The following is a 13803-nucleotide window of genomic DNA, read 5'->3' as shown; positions in this document are numbered from 1 at the left end:
CGAAAGGTGTGGTTACGACGTCAGGAGGGCAGTGCCTTTATGTGGTGCCCGAACAGGCTCTGACCACCGTGTGCGTGTGTGTGTGTGTGTGTGTGCACGAGTGCATGTGTGAATAAGGACAGACAGGCGGGGTCGGCCCGCAGAGGACATCTCCCGTGGGAGCGTCAGTGAGTTCCAGGTTCAAAGGCGCCCTCGGTCGGGTGTGTATAGAAAGCAGGACGGCCGGCTGGCCTGGCTTTTCTTTCCATGGCAAAGGGGGAAAGGATTAGGGTTGCTGATGGGGCGGTTTCCAAAGGCACAGGGTTTCACTGAGAAGGAGGAGAGAGTGGGTCAGTGGGAGGAGACCCCGGCGTCTCCCGTGGATCTCCCACATACTGCAGGCGACTGCCCTTGAGAGGGACGGGCTCGGGACCCACGACCGCACCGTGCCGGGCGGACCCGAGGTCCGGACACCTCGTCCTCAGAGAGCTTGGTGACGACGGTGCTCGGGGAGCGGGAAATCGCGGCAGGGGGCGGGGCCTCTTCCTGGTGGCTCTTCCCTGGGGGCGCGGGGTCCCTTCAGGCTCCCGCCACGTGGGGTGCGCACACGGTCGTCACGTGCCTGCCTCTGTCCCGCGAGGTAGTGCGGCCCTGGGCCCGCCTGGCTTCATCGCCCGACTCTGCCCCGTGACAGCCATCAGAGGGGCCGGCACCGGGCCCGCGACCGGCCAAAGCCGAAGGGCCCGGGTCCGTCCCAGACGTGGGGCAGCCGTCCCGTCCACTTGGACCCTGCCCCCCGCTGACCTCGGGGCCGGCCACCCCGTCAGAGCTCGGCTAGGCCTCGGGGTGAGAGGGCGGGGAGGGGGCGTGAGCGGGGACCGCGCTGTCGGGCACCTGGGCTGGGAGGCAGGGGAGAGGAGGCAGAGGCAGGCTCCGTTCGAGGTGGGCATGCTCCCGAAGGACAAGGGCCGTGCCGGACGGGGGGCCAAGGGCTTGCGGCCGCCCAGGCGCCCTAGACTGCTTTTCCCTCGTTGCGGGGGGTGGGGTGGGGAGGCGGGTGGTTGCTCCTGGATCACCTAAAGGAAGATCAAGAATCCGCAAAGCCACGTCGTCCGGTCTTGTCGTGCGAAACCCCGAGTCCGTATACACAGCGTCTCCTTGGAACCCCCCCCCCCCCCCCCCACCGCTCGGGGCTCCCGGGAGGCGGCATTGAAGGTCTGTTTGACTTTCTCACCTCCTCTTGACTTGCTCAGCACGGAGCCCCGGCAACTTGTGGGGCGTCTTTGAACCCGAGCCACGGCGTCCTGGCTCAGTCACACGGAAAGGCCTTTTCAAGCCGAACACTGAGCCGATGTCTGCATACAGCCGCTTCTGTTCTTTTGACTGAGCGGGCTCCGGGCCCGGCCCCGGCGCTGCTAGCTGGGTGACCTGGACAAGTGACTTCACTTCTCTGGACCCGCAGGCAGGGGAGGGGGTAGAAAGCCGGCCTGCCATGTGAGCCTCGGGCAGCGCCGGGGGCGGGGTGGGGGGAGGGGGGTGCAGTGTGGTGCAGGGCAGGGTGGTGCTGGGCAGGGCAGGAAGGATCCCCCCCTCCTCCGTGTCCTCAGGGCTGGGCTTCTCGCGGGAGACACCCACCCCTCCGAAGCAAAGGGCACCTGGCTGCGCTGAGCCGCTTTTGGGCACCTGTGGCCTGGGGACCCACCCTGGAGTCAAGTGGCTTAACATAAAGGTGGCTTGTCCCAGCGCAGTCCCGGCAAGGCCTGGCTTTCCCCTGCGAGCCGTCAGGCCTGCATTCCCACAGGCCTGCGGCACCGAATCAGCGGTGTGGACGGTGAGACCTCGCCCTAAGCATAAGGAGAGGTGGGACGGGGCCTTAGCACCCGTCCCCTCGAGAGCCTTCTCCGCGAAAGTAAGCTGTATTGAAATAACAGGACAAGTATTGTTTAACTTAGGCGATTATTAATTGTAAGCACTTAAAGGCTGGATTCCGTACTGCTTATAGCCGGTACTCGGGATCTATTGAAACTTCATTATTATTAATAACTGTAACTAAGCCTTAGTCTTAATTAGCCTCAGGACGATCTGCTCCTTTCAGGGTCGCCAGGGCCCCAGCAGCGCCCTGGAACTGTGCGTGCATGGGGCCGCTGCAGAATTCCCCTGACTTCCCCCCTGCTTCCAGAACCGCCGGCCCGCCTCCGGCTGGGTCCTTCCTCCCAGGCCTCAGCTTCCTCGGAGCCCATCCGTCCCGCTTCCTCGGCCCCACGTGACAACTGGGGGCTCTCCGCAGAGGACCGAAGACGCTCTTTTACCTACTGGGTTTTCTAGGCTAGCCCAGCTCAAGTTCAATGGGGGTATTTTCCCCCCTTATTTCAGAAAGCGAGCCGAGACTCGTCTTTCCTCTAATTGCCTCGTACAATGTCAGACGTCCCCCCAGGTTCATGCCAAAAGCATTCACCGCTTCCCAGCAGTGGCTTGCGGTCCTGGGGCGTGTCCGGTTCGATATGGCCGTGAGCTCACCCCGTCCACCTACCGCGTGTCTCACTGGCTCTTTTGCTCCCCATTTTTCTTGGCATGGTCCTCATATGTCTTTATTTAGTCTTAAGAGAGCGTGGAAAGAGAGGTCTGTTCAACAAAACCCGAAGCCTAGGCTGTGTCTGCCGGGAGCGAGTGGCCCGCACGCCAGCTCGCTGTCCCGGGAGGGGACGGCTTTATGAATGCGGGGGGCCTGGCGTCCCTGAAAGTGGGGCAGACGCTGGGAAGCATCCTCGCTCAGGAGGGGTTGGGCCATTGCCTGGCCCGTAACCGCGCCGGACCCCAAGTCCCGGACAGGGCAGCCCGGCTTCCTTGTGCATCAGGGCCGTCTCCAAATGGGCCAGTCGGCCACCTTGGGCTTGCGTCCTGCACCGACTTTGGCAGGTGGCCGTGCATCCCCTCCCCGGCTGCAGCATGAGGCCCTGGGGCAGGGCCGGGGGTGGGGGGCGGACGGTGGGGCCGCTTCCTTCTGGCCTGGGGCCTGGGGCCTGGCCGTGGCAGGGTCCCGAAGGGGTAACAGCACTCTTCAGGCACAGATGCCTTTTTTACGAAGGACAGAAAAAAAGCCACGTCGTGAAAGCCCTTGAGAACTGGACCCTTGACCTAGGATGACCCAAGGTGAGCCTCCGACCCCCGCGTGCAGCACACGCCTCTCGGCCCGGCGACTTGGCAGGTCTTCGGTCCTCAGATACCCCACCCCCGCCCCCCGCTATGAACTGGCCGGCTCCTCTCTCCTCGGCCCGTCCAGCCAGCCGAGACCTGGATCCTGTCCCTGTACCCGGTGTCAGGCATCGTCATTCCAGCAGGGAGCTGGCTCCCCAACAGATGGGGACCCCGGAGACCCCCCCCCCCGGTCTGGCCCTGGTTGTTCGTGCATCTCCGTCACCTCCCCGTGCAGCCAGGAGGGGCCTTTCCCCACCTTCCGAGGCCAGACTGGCCTGGCCGTGGAGACCCGTCCTCAAAAACAGCTGGGTGCAGAAGCGACAGCTTCCTGGTGACGATGGGCCCGGCTACACGCTGAGTAGCACCACAACATGTTCCTAATGACCGGGTTGTTTATTTAATAAAGAAAGCACAAGCACTCAAGAGTTTAAACATAGCCTCTGAGAAAGCCAGCGAGCTCAGCTCCTGGTGGCCGCGTGGCACCGGCCCCAGCCCAGCGCCTGCACCGCGTGAAGCCTTTAGAAACGGTGGCCCGAAAACCCCTCCAGGTGTCACGGACCCTTTCGTCTTTCCTCGTGAGTCTCTTCTCGGCTTTGAGCAGAAGAAACTACGTGAAAGGCGAGAATGCTGCTTGCAGGTTCTGAATCAGAAGGTGACGTTCAAAGGTGTGCTGTGTCCTGCTGTTGAATCTGGGGCACGTGACACCTCTTCCTGCTGTTTCCTGGGGTCCCCCTGACCTGGAGCCCCAGGGAGTGGCAAGGATGGATCCCAGGGACGGCTTTGTGGGGACTGAAACACACATTGTCCCATCTGGGAGCATTTTGGCTCCAAATCGTGCTCGGAGGCAGCAAACCTTAGGACTCTCTCCAAGCCAAGTTGCCCTTTTCTGGTCTTTTCTGGGGTGGGTAGGGCCCTGTCTTGCTGGCGCGTTCTAAGACCAGAAGCCATATTCCTTAAGAGTTGCCTGAAGACTCCCCAACTTTCCGCCCCCGCCCCAACACGCTCAAGCCGCCAATAAAGACCAGGAGACAGCGAAACAGTGTACAAGAGTTTATTTAATTGATATCTGAACTTAGTTCTATCATGTAGGGCCCATGTTACAAGTTCCGTCTGGGTCCATTACAACTCTAACAAAAAACAAAAAACAGAAACAAAAAAAGAAACTTAAAAAAAAAAAAAGAAAATCCACAACTTTGTCCATGTCATTAAATATATTCATATATAATAACCATAATATATTAGTATGCATTGGAAAGGAACACTGACCCAAACAATATGTCATGGTCAAACTAAACATTTACAATTCCGAGCGAACAGAACTCAGAACACAGGAGGGATCTGGTGGGGGGTGGGGAGGGGTGGGGGGACGGGAGTGCCTTCAGGAGAAGAGCGGTCCGATGACTTAAGTGGGGGTGGGGCCAGCTTGGTTTGGGCTGGGGGGCGAGGCCCCACGAGAACACATTTGGACACCCCTAGTGTATGGCGTGGCCGTGGCCCGTGGCCCAGCGACCCCCCCCCCCCCCCCCCCCCCCCCCCCCCCCGTCCACCGGTCTGGTTCACCCGCTCGCCAGTCTCTCTCTGGGAGGGGCTGGGGGCTTCCTTTAAGTATTGACACCCTGACATTTTCCAGTGCCCCCAAGGGGCCATTTCCTGCTCCCTTGGGGACTCCTTGATCTCAGCCTTATTCCAATCTGGGGCAAACCCAAGGAAGTGTGCACCCTTTTCCCGCGTGCTGCTGCGGAGGCTGAGGTCCAGGAGGACACGAAGGGCCTTGGGGCGCCACAGCCGTCCCTCCCCGGGAGGCATCATTCCCCCGTCCCTGGGCGCCTGGGGCTGCTCTCAGGACAGAAGCCACCCCTGCAGGCGAGTCCAGGGACGGCACCGCATCCCTCCCCCCCCCCCCCAACCCCCGCATCGTTAGTGTTCCCAGTGTCGGTAAAGCAGGCACTCCGCTGTCAGGGGCTCCGGACCACCCAGCAGGTGAGAAAAAGGGCGGGTGGGCGACCTGTTTTTGTTTTAAAAACTAATCAGGCATGTTTTTCTTCGAACACCTACATAGCACAACTCTGGTTAATACACTCTTCAAAGTCTAGTTCCATTTTACATCCCTTCCTAACTGTACAAACCGGAACGCCTCAGCTCCTACTTCCCTCTCCTCCCAGGGAGGCCGGCGGCCGGCACAGGCTGCTTTCCCGAGGACGGGGCCCTCGCTGCCGGAGTCGGTGGCTGGAATCAGAGCAGCGGAGGGCCGGGTTCGGGCCCGGTCCTCGAGATGGGGAACGCAGGCTGGGAGGACCCAAGTCCCCAGCCCCTCACCCCCACGGGTGACCGGGGTGGGGAGGGCCAGGCCACGGGTGGATGGGGCGGCTCCTACCCTGGGGCTGCCGGGCAGAGGCCGAGGCCGGAGGCTGGTCGAATTTCGAGCAGGCCGCTGTCGCCTGAGGCCTCCAGGGCAGAGGGGGCCTCGGAGACCAGCAGGGCCAGCCCCTCTGTGGACGAGGTGGGGACGCTGAGACCCAGGAGGGCACAGCCCTTCTGGGCAGGGTGAAGAAGCCAGGCCGGCGGGAACAGAAACAAGACAGGGCCCTGGTGGCGGCGTGGTGCCTTCCAGGGACCGGGCGCAGCGAGTGCGGAGGCCCCAGAGGCCCCAGAGAGCGAAGCAGGCTGGGCCTCGAGGAGGGCCGGCTGCCTGGAGGGGACGTCCCTATGCACCCAGCCCTGGGCCTCGCCATTCCTTCCCAAGGCGGCTCTGCCTTCTCCCTGCCCTCTTAGGCTTCTCTCCCAGTCTCTCCTGGGATCCCTCCCAACACCCCCAGGCGGCCAAACGTCCTTCCCGTTAAGTCTCAGGATTCGCCAAGGCCTGCCTCCTGGGACCCGGTGCCGGTTTTACGCCCTGCCTCCCCCATTCTTGCCACCACCTCTCAGGAGGTTACCGTGCCCGTCCCTCCCTTCCCCTTCTGTTCCCCAGGCTGCGTGCGGTGACCAGGGCCGGGGTCTCAGCCGGGAGCGCCCCGTCACAGCCTGCTCCGGAAACCGGGTGCGTCGGCCACAGGGTGGCGTGCACCGAGGGGCAGCGTGGCCAGGAGGCCCGGTTCTGGAGCCTGAACCCGGCCCTGCCTCTTCCTCGCTGGCAAAGTGGGGTGAGGATCCCTCCCTGTCTCGGGGCTGTCATGAGGGAAATGTGACAGCACGTGGGTAAAGTGCCTGGCACGGAGCAGGTGCTCAGTAGAAGGCGGCCGCGACGCGGGCTAAAGCGGGGGAGGCAGAGGAGACCCGGACCGCGAGGGGCCCAGCTTCAGACTCGGTAGGACCCTTCTGAGCAGGGAAAATGAAACCGATTTCCTGACGGAGAGGGGAGCCGGGTCCGGAGCTCGGTTTGGCGGGGGCGAGGACGTGGGCCGGAGCCGCTGGGCAGTGCAGAGAGCTCCGGGGCAGGGCGGCAGAAGGCCCCAGGGCTCAGGAACGGGCTCTGCGTGAGGCGAGCGGAGGGTCCGGGTGCTGCGGGGCTAGGCCAAGACCGCTATGGAGGGCAGCCCGGGGCCGGGGGGCGGGAGGGGGGGCCGCAGCAGGCATTCTTGGTCCAGCAGCCTCTGTCCCTTCCCCCGGGGAGAGGGGGAGGACCCGGGAGTGAGGGCAGTCACACGAAGTGGTCACGGCTTCCTTGGCCCACGGGAACCTGGTCATCCGTGGCCCGGCCCGCCCGAGGCTCGCGCACCCTGGCACCTCGCTGAGCCTGCAAACCCTGGCTGGCCTCGGGCAAGCCCCCTCCCCCCAGCCAGGCCCAACTGCCTGTGCAAACCTGCATTCCACGCCGTCCAGGCCCTTCCCAGCAGCTGACGTCATTACACAAATAGTGTCACTGCCCCTTCTCCCTCCCCTGGAAAATGTCATAAAGGGGCTGGTTCCAAGTTTCCAGAAAGGAAACTCTCTGGGAGGTTTTGCCTCCGCAGTGCCTCCTCCAACAGGCAGCTCTAACGTGAGGCGGTGACCACCCGGCTGGGGCTGCTCAGGGGTGTCCTTGGGCCCACTGCCCTCGGCACGGGCCAGAATTCCGGGCCGGCACCCATCGCGCAGCTGGGCGGTGACAGGCGCGGACCCCGCGCTCCGCTCCTCTGGCTCCGCGAACTAGAACCCCCACCCCACCCCAATACCCCCCTGGAGGACCGAGTCAGCAGGTGGCAGCGGAGGCCACAGGCCGCCCGGGGACTGCTGGGGGGACACACCGCTCCGGCCGCCCCCAAGTGCCTGCAGGCCCCTTCAGACGGGGGCCCAAGTGGTCGCAGCCAGGGGTCCCGTGTGGGGATCCCCAGACAAAGGAGGGTCAGGGGGAAGGAGGGGCGTCTCGGTCTTCTGTGTCCCGGGTGGTGGGCGGCCGGGCTCGCTCGGTCCCCGGCCCCAGGTTCACAGTTCTCACGTCCCCTTCTCCGGGGGCCACCCCACCTGCGCGGCTGTGCGCCCGCCCTCCGCCCCCCGCCCCGCCCCGCCCCGCCCCGGCCGGGACCAGGCGGCCCCGCCCCCTCGTCGGCCCCGCCCCTCCCGGGGAGCGCGCCGCTGCTCTGGAAGGAGCCCGTGAGGTAGCTAAGTCTCGTCCTCATCTCTCCCGCCCCGGGCGCGCGGCGGGGGCGGGGCGGGGGGCGGGACCGCGGCCGGAGCCCCGCCCCGCTACGGCCCCCGCCCCGCCCCGCCCCCCTCGCCCGGGAAAGCGCGCTCGCGCTCGGCCCCGCCCGCCCGCCCGCCCTCCCGGCGCGCCGCTGCCTCCGCGCTAGGCCTTCTTGCACTTGCCCTTCTTCTCGCGCTGCTGGAACTTGCGCAGCCGCCGCGCCCACGTGTCCCGCCATTGGATCACCAGGCTGCTCTTGTCCGCCACGATGCCGCTCTGGTCGGGCGAGTCCTCCGCGTTGCCCAGGAGCAGGTACTTCTTGAGGGGCTTGATTTTGGGACACTTGCAGGCGATGTCCCGCGAGCGGATCCACAGGCTCTGGTCACCGCGGCGGATGCGGCTCGTGCCCTGCTTGTACACGGAGATGATGTTCACCGTGAACTTCCACCAGTCCCCCGCTTTATCCGCCTTCAGGATGTGGATCTGGACCGCTGCAAGGAAGCACAGTCGGGCTAGTGCGCCACGGGCCGAGAGCGCCACCTGGGCCCCCCATTCCATCCCCTGGTTCCTGTGACCCACCCCCCCCCCCACCCTCCTCGAGCCGAGGATGGGGCAGCCCACCTGACGGCGAAGGAAGACGAGACCCACAGTTGGAAAGTGTACAGGGTACCCCACTGGGGAGCGCGTGGGTGGTGCGGGGAGGCTGTGGAAACCCACCTGCTGACGTCTGGACCGGGGCCGCTGCTCCAACGAGCCTCACCCGGTGCCCAGCTTGAAGCTGCCACCCAGCAATGCCTTTGAGCACAAGCCCCCTCTGGGTCCAGGAAGGCCAGGAGAAGCTTACAGGAACTGACCGCCCGTCCTCCCAGCCCTCTGGGCAGAGTCCGCCTGCCCAGGACAGGTGTGCTCTGTGAGAGCAGTGGGGGCCACTCCTCACAGGCTGGGTGGGAACCCCTCTCAACCTTCCGCCGTGGCTTTGACAAAGGCTCCAGTCATTTAACATCGAGCCTCAGGACCAGACGCACCACCTTGACCCAGTCTCAGAAAACCATAATGGGATCTCGGTGCCAGTGCCGAGTACCGTGAACCTGTCCTTCCAGGTGGCCGTAGTCCCCTTCCAGAGTCCAGGGTCCTCTGGATGCCCACCTCCCATGCCTGCCAAGCTGCCTCCCCCTCTCCTGACCCTCCCCAATTCCCCAGGCTATCCCCCCCGCTCCTGATTCTCTGCCAGTATTTCCTCCTCCGGTACAGGGGTGCCCCACCGGAGCCTGCAGCAGAATGCCCTGAAGGGCCTGTCAAACACACAGTGCCTCACCCCGGAGTGTCTGATTCCGTGGAGCTGTTCTGGGCCCCAGAGCCTGCCTCTCTCACAAAATACCAGCTGGTGCTGACACTGCTGCTGCAGGAAATACACTTGGCCCTAGGAAGTGTTAATAAAGGTCATTTCTGCACATTAGGTATTACAAAAGTAGGAAGAAATGCTTTTTAAAGAAAAAGTGGGCAGGGGGGAGCTGGGCTCAAATATGTTGGTGACATTCTGGGTCAACCAAAGTCGAGAGGTTTCCTGACTGCGGGACTTTTCAGAGCCTTCAATCTACAAAGTGTGTGTACGTGTGTGTGTGTGTGTGTGTGTGTGTGTGTGTACGCGTGTGTGTTGGTTTCCCAAACAAAGGTGATGGCAGACCTCTCTGGCTAGTGCATCTCGGGTTAGCAGAGCCCCGCGGGGTCCATCTGGGGAACTACTGGGGGGACGTACAATCATTCCAGGGGATAAAGGGAGGGGGTCTCTGTGCACTAACCCATCAAGGAAAACCTGGTCATCTTCCCCATCCCCATGGTCAGAACAGAGGACATCCCCCTTGTCGAGCCCGCTGGCCACCCCGGCGCCCTTCATCTTTGGGCCGGGCTGAAAACTGCCCTGGCAGGTGAGTGGGCTTGAGCCGTTCTGGAAAAGCAGCAGCAGATGACAGCTGAGGAAACCGAGTCGCCGGCAGACTCAGCCGCGAGGACATGTGCCCAGGGAACACCGATCGGTCACCCCCTGCCCACCTACGGCTCGGCCGGGCGTCCCGTGCTGGCCAGCCTCTCTCCGGGTCTGCCACCGTCACCCCCGGGGGCCCCGTGCCCCCCTTCCACCCCCGCGCTCAGCCCAGGACGACGGGCAGGTTCAGGGACGGCTGGGCTCAGGGGAGCAGCGAACACCACCCTCAACTGGGGTGAGGGAAGTGGCAGATTTTTCCCAGATTTTCATTTCAGCTGTTCCTGGACATCCTGAACTTTGCACTCCAGTGTGAGGGCTCCAAAGAATGGCTGCCATGGCAACCGTTTCCATGTTTTCGTCACCAAGGGACTCAACACTCAGTGTGAACTCCGAGGTGGGGTGGGGAGCCCTCCAGCCTGCAGAAGTGGCTGGGCCGTGTGTTTGACTGTGCAGACGGGGGTCACCGTGGCAACTGAGTGCCCCTCGGCTAAGCGACGGGGGAGCCAGCGTCCCTGAGAACCCCGGTTTCCTCTCCGTAGGACTGAGCTGAATACACAATGAGCCTCCCTCAGGATGCCACTGTTTCCCTGCGTGCGACCGCAGACCCCTGGCCCGTCCACGCTGGCCCCCGCCACCACCACCCCCCCCCCCCCCGCCAGCCGGGGGACCCTGGAGAACGCGGCTGTGATCCCAGGCACTGAGCGTCTGCTGGTGTTACAGGCTGAGCTGTGTCTCCCAGATTCATATGATGCAGTGCTAACCCCCCACCCCCGTTTGTCGGAGAGGGATGGTGCTCGGAGACAAGGTCTTAACGGAGGTAATTAAGTTAAGACAGAGTTATTGGGGGCGGGGGGACGGCTAATCCAGTATGACTGGTGTCCTCGTGAGGAGAGGAGATCAGGACACAGACGCACAGAGGAAAGACCCCACGAGGACACAGCGGGAAGACGGCCGCCAGCCGGCCAAGGAGAGAGGCCTCAGGAGAAGCCAGGCCTGCAGACTCCCTGGATCTCGGGCTCCCGGCCTCCAGAACCGTGAGACGATACATTTCCGTTGTTTAAGCTCAGTCCGTGGTACTCGCTTCTGCAGCCCTGGTGAGGGGTCCCAGCTGTGCTAAGGAGAGGCCGGAGAGAGCCGGCTGGACAAGGTCAGGCCTCGGGCTGGCCCTCCAGGCCCCCAGGGGCCCTTCTTTGTCCCCGGAGCTGCAACAATGCGGTCCTTCAGGAAGCAGGAGACCCTGCCCCACCTCTCCTGGTCTGGAGTCTCCCTCCCCTCAAGGAATTCCCTGGAACAACGGGCAGGGCGTCCAAAGCGGCTGCCCACCCCACCCGTACTGGCCGGGCCTGAAGGGGATCCGCTTAGCACTGAGGACGCAGCCCAAAGCGGGACCCAGCCCCGGACACCTCGCCGTCCCCGAGAATCTGGGGGCCAAAGCAGTGGACGCGGGTCCTCCTCCGACCCCAGTAGCTCCCTGGCCTTGCGGTGGGACGGCACGGGGCGGGGGCGGGGGAGGGTGGCGGGAGGACGCATGTGATTATGCTGGAAAACATCCACAGTTCCGCTGCCCTTGGCGACGCCTCCGCACATTACACAGCCCACCAAGTATGAGCCGCACACGCAGCGCACGGGCCAAGTCCCTGCAGCACATATACAGCTGAAAATATTCAAAATACACACTGAAACGGTGACCTCAGGCAGACCTGCTCCGCACACCCGGGAGCGCACCAGGCACAGCCCAGCGCCAGGCCCGCCGGCCCTGCTGGCCGGGAGCCCGGAACGACTGGGGTCTCCCAGCCCCCCCCCCCCCACCTGCCCCCGCCGAGGCACTGCCCCACCGGGACGCCAGGCACAGCGGCCAAGGGCAGCCCTGCCCGCCCAAGGACCTCGGTCCCTGAGGCTGTGCCCCTGATGCGCACATGACACTCACTCCCGGCCAATTAGCCTCAGCCCTCAGGACGCCTAAGCCCCCACCGTCTGTGCACCGATGTCCTCAACTGACCTCAATGAGGACAGGATGGGGGGGGATCCGGTGAGGATCCCTCATCGTGCAGTCAGGAATGAGAGAGATGGGATTAGCCCCGGAAAGGCAGACCGTGAGATCAGTCTGGGACGCTAAGAGGCGTGCTGGGACCAGCCGGCAGGAAGAGGGACCCAGCCGCAAAGCCACAGTGGTCCTTCTCGGAGGCAGATGCTGGCTGGGAGGGGGAGCCTGGCCCCCACGCTGCTGGTGCCTCGGGCCCCTCTGTAAGCGATGCGCGGCCGCATCCCTGGGTCCACACCGCCAACGCCCTCCCTTACTCTAGCTCACCCACAGAATGCGGGCTGAGGCTGGGCAGCAGTTGCTAGTAAGCGGCTGTGCTCATCGCTTGGAGCCCTGCTCTCCGCGCAGACAAAAGCAGGCATCGGGGTGTGGGACCCGGAGCCCGCGAGGCGGGATGGGTGAGGGCGGCTCTGGAAAGCCCAACCGAGCTGGGGCACCCGCGGGCTGCAGAGTGGAACAGATGCCCGTGGAAAAGCAAGGAGAGAGCTCACAGGCTCCGGGGAGCCGGGAGCCGGCCCCCCACGCCCCGGGCCTACAGGCCGGGCTGCACTTTGTCTCCCAGCCTTGGAGTCCCGGAGCGCCCCACGTCTGCAGCCAGCAGCCGAGCTCTGTGAGCAAGGCCGCGAGCAAGGCGGGGCCGCGGCCACCCCATGAACAATGCCGGGGCTCACAGGAAGGACCTAGTAGCCACCGGGGCCGGGCTCTGATGACTGACTTCTTTTCTAATTCAAGCCTGTTGCTGGGCGGGCAGGGGCACGCACCTCCCCATCCCGTGACTCCAAGGGGCGAGAGGGGGACTGAGGGCCAGGCCGGGCCCCTTGGCCGGAGTCAGCAGTAACGGCCGTGGCCAGAGTTGAGCTGGTCTGGCCAAGGGGCGGGGGGCCAGCCCTGGGGGTCCTCTCGGCTGGGTGGGGGCATCCAGGCCACGGTGCTGGCTGTCCACGTGTCCTTCTATAGGAGCAGACCTCGGCCGTCCTTCCCAGAGCTCCCTGACCTCGGCAGGGTCCCAACGCGAGGAGACTCTCGGGCCACCAGAAGCAATCTAAGAAGTAGGACGCTCCAGGTCCTGTGCTTGGGTTCCTCCAAAGGGGGCCCCGCTGCCCTAGGGCAGGCAGCCTTGTTCGTCATCCCAAGCCTCGCTCCCCGGCTCCAGTCCTGGCCCAGGAGACTCACAGCCTGTCAGCTCTGGACCCTCGGAGGACCTGTCCTCCCGGCATAGCGGGAGGTAGCTCCAAGCTGACTTATGTCCCTGCTTGCAGGTTTGGGGGACCTCCTGCGGGCATCAAAGCTCCCTCCCGGCCTGGGCCAGGTTCTAGGAAAGCTCTTTCCTCAGCACAGGGCATAGAGTAGTTGCTCATTCATCTGCTGGGGGAAGGGCTCTGGGGGAGGGCTCCAGGGCATGGGGCTTTGGTGGAGGGCTCCGGGGGATGGGGCTTGGGGGAGAGGCTCTGGGGGATGGGGTTCCGGGGCAGGGGGCTCTGGGGGAGAGGCTCCGGGGGAGGGGCTCTGGGGGAGGGGACTTGGGGGGAGGGGCTCTGGGGATGGGGCTCTGGGGGAGGGGCTCCGGGGGATGGGTCTGGGGGAGGGGCTCCGGGGGATGGAGCTTTGGTGGAGGGGCTCTGGGGGATGGGGTTCCGGGGCAGGGGGCTCTGGGGGAGGGGCTCCGGGGAGGGGGTTTTGGGGGAGGGGCTCCGGGGATGGGGGCTCTGGTGTGGGGCTCCGGGGGATGGGGCTCTGGGGGATGGGGCTCAGGGGGATGGGGCTCTGGGCGAGAGGGCTGTCAGCCATCTTTCTCCACCCACCAGCCCTGAGCCCTGGGACACCTCTTCCGGGAGGCTTCCTGCCGGCTGGAGGTCTCCTGGATTTATGGACTGCTCAGGGTGGGCCCCCAAGGGCTTCCCAGCAGCTGCCCCTCCCAGGGAGGCTTGGGTGGCCAGCCCCGGGCCTCCCCCCCTCCCAGCCATACCTTCCTGTTGGGCCAGTCCAGCCAGGGAAGGCTTGTCACCC

General features: G+C 64.5%; 1 protein-coding gene and 1 long non-coding RNA gene across 5 annotated transcripts in view; one reads left to right on the top strand and one right to left on the bottom strand.

Moving 5' to 3' along the window:
- Nucleotides 1-7663: 7663 nt before the first annotated feature.
- NTN1 (netrin 1) overlaps nucleotides 7664-13803 on the bottom strand; it is a 190441-nt gene continuing 184301 nt past the window's right edge. For all 4 annotated transcript variants that reach the window (XM_058704909.1, XM_058704907.1, XM_058704910.1 and 1 more), the window contains exon 7: nucleotides 7664-8265. In XM_058704909.1, coding sequence (XP_058560892.1) covers nucleotides 7937-8265 — 329 coding nt within the window. In that variant the 3' untranslated portion in view covers nucleotides 7664-7936. The remainder of the gene's footprint in view (nucleotides 8266-13803) is intronic.
- On the top strand, nucleotides 9778-13134 carry LOC131498054 (uncharacterized). The gene is made up of 2 exons (XR_009255272.1): nucleotides 9778-10572; nucleotides 12754-13134. It is a non-coding gene; the product is annotated as an uncharacterized LOC131498054 (long non-coding RNA).

The sequence above is a fragment of the Neofelis nebulosa genome, chromosome 16, assembly GCF_028018385.1.
Source record: "Neofelis nebulosa isolate mNeoNeb1 chromosome 16, mNeoNeb1.pri, whole genome shotgun sequence".
NCBI classification, from domain to species: Eukaryota; Metazoa; Chordata; class Mammalia; order Carnivora; family Felidae; genus Neofelis; species Neofelis nebulosa.
This window is presented reverse-complemented; position numbering and strand designations above follow the sequence as displayed.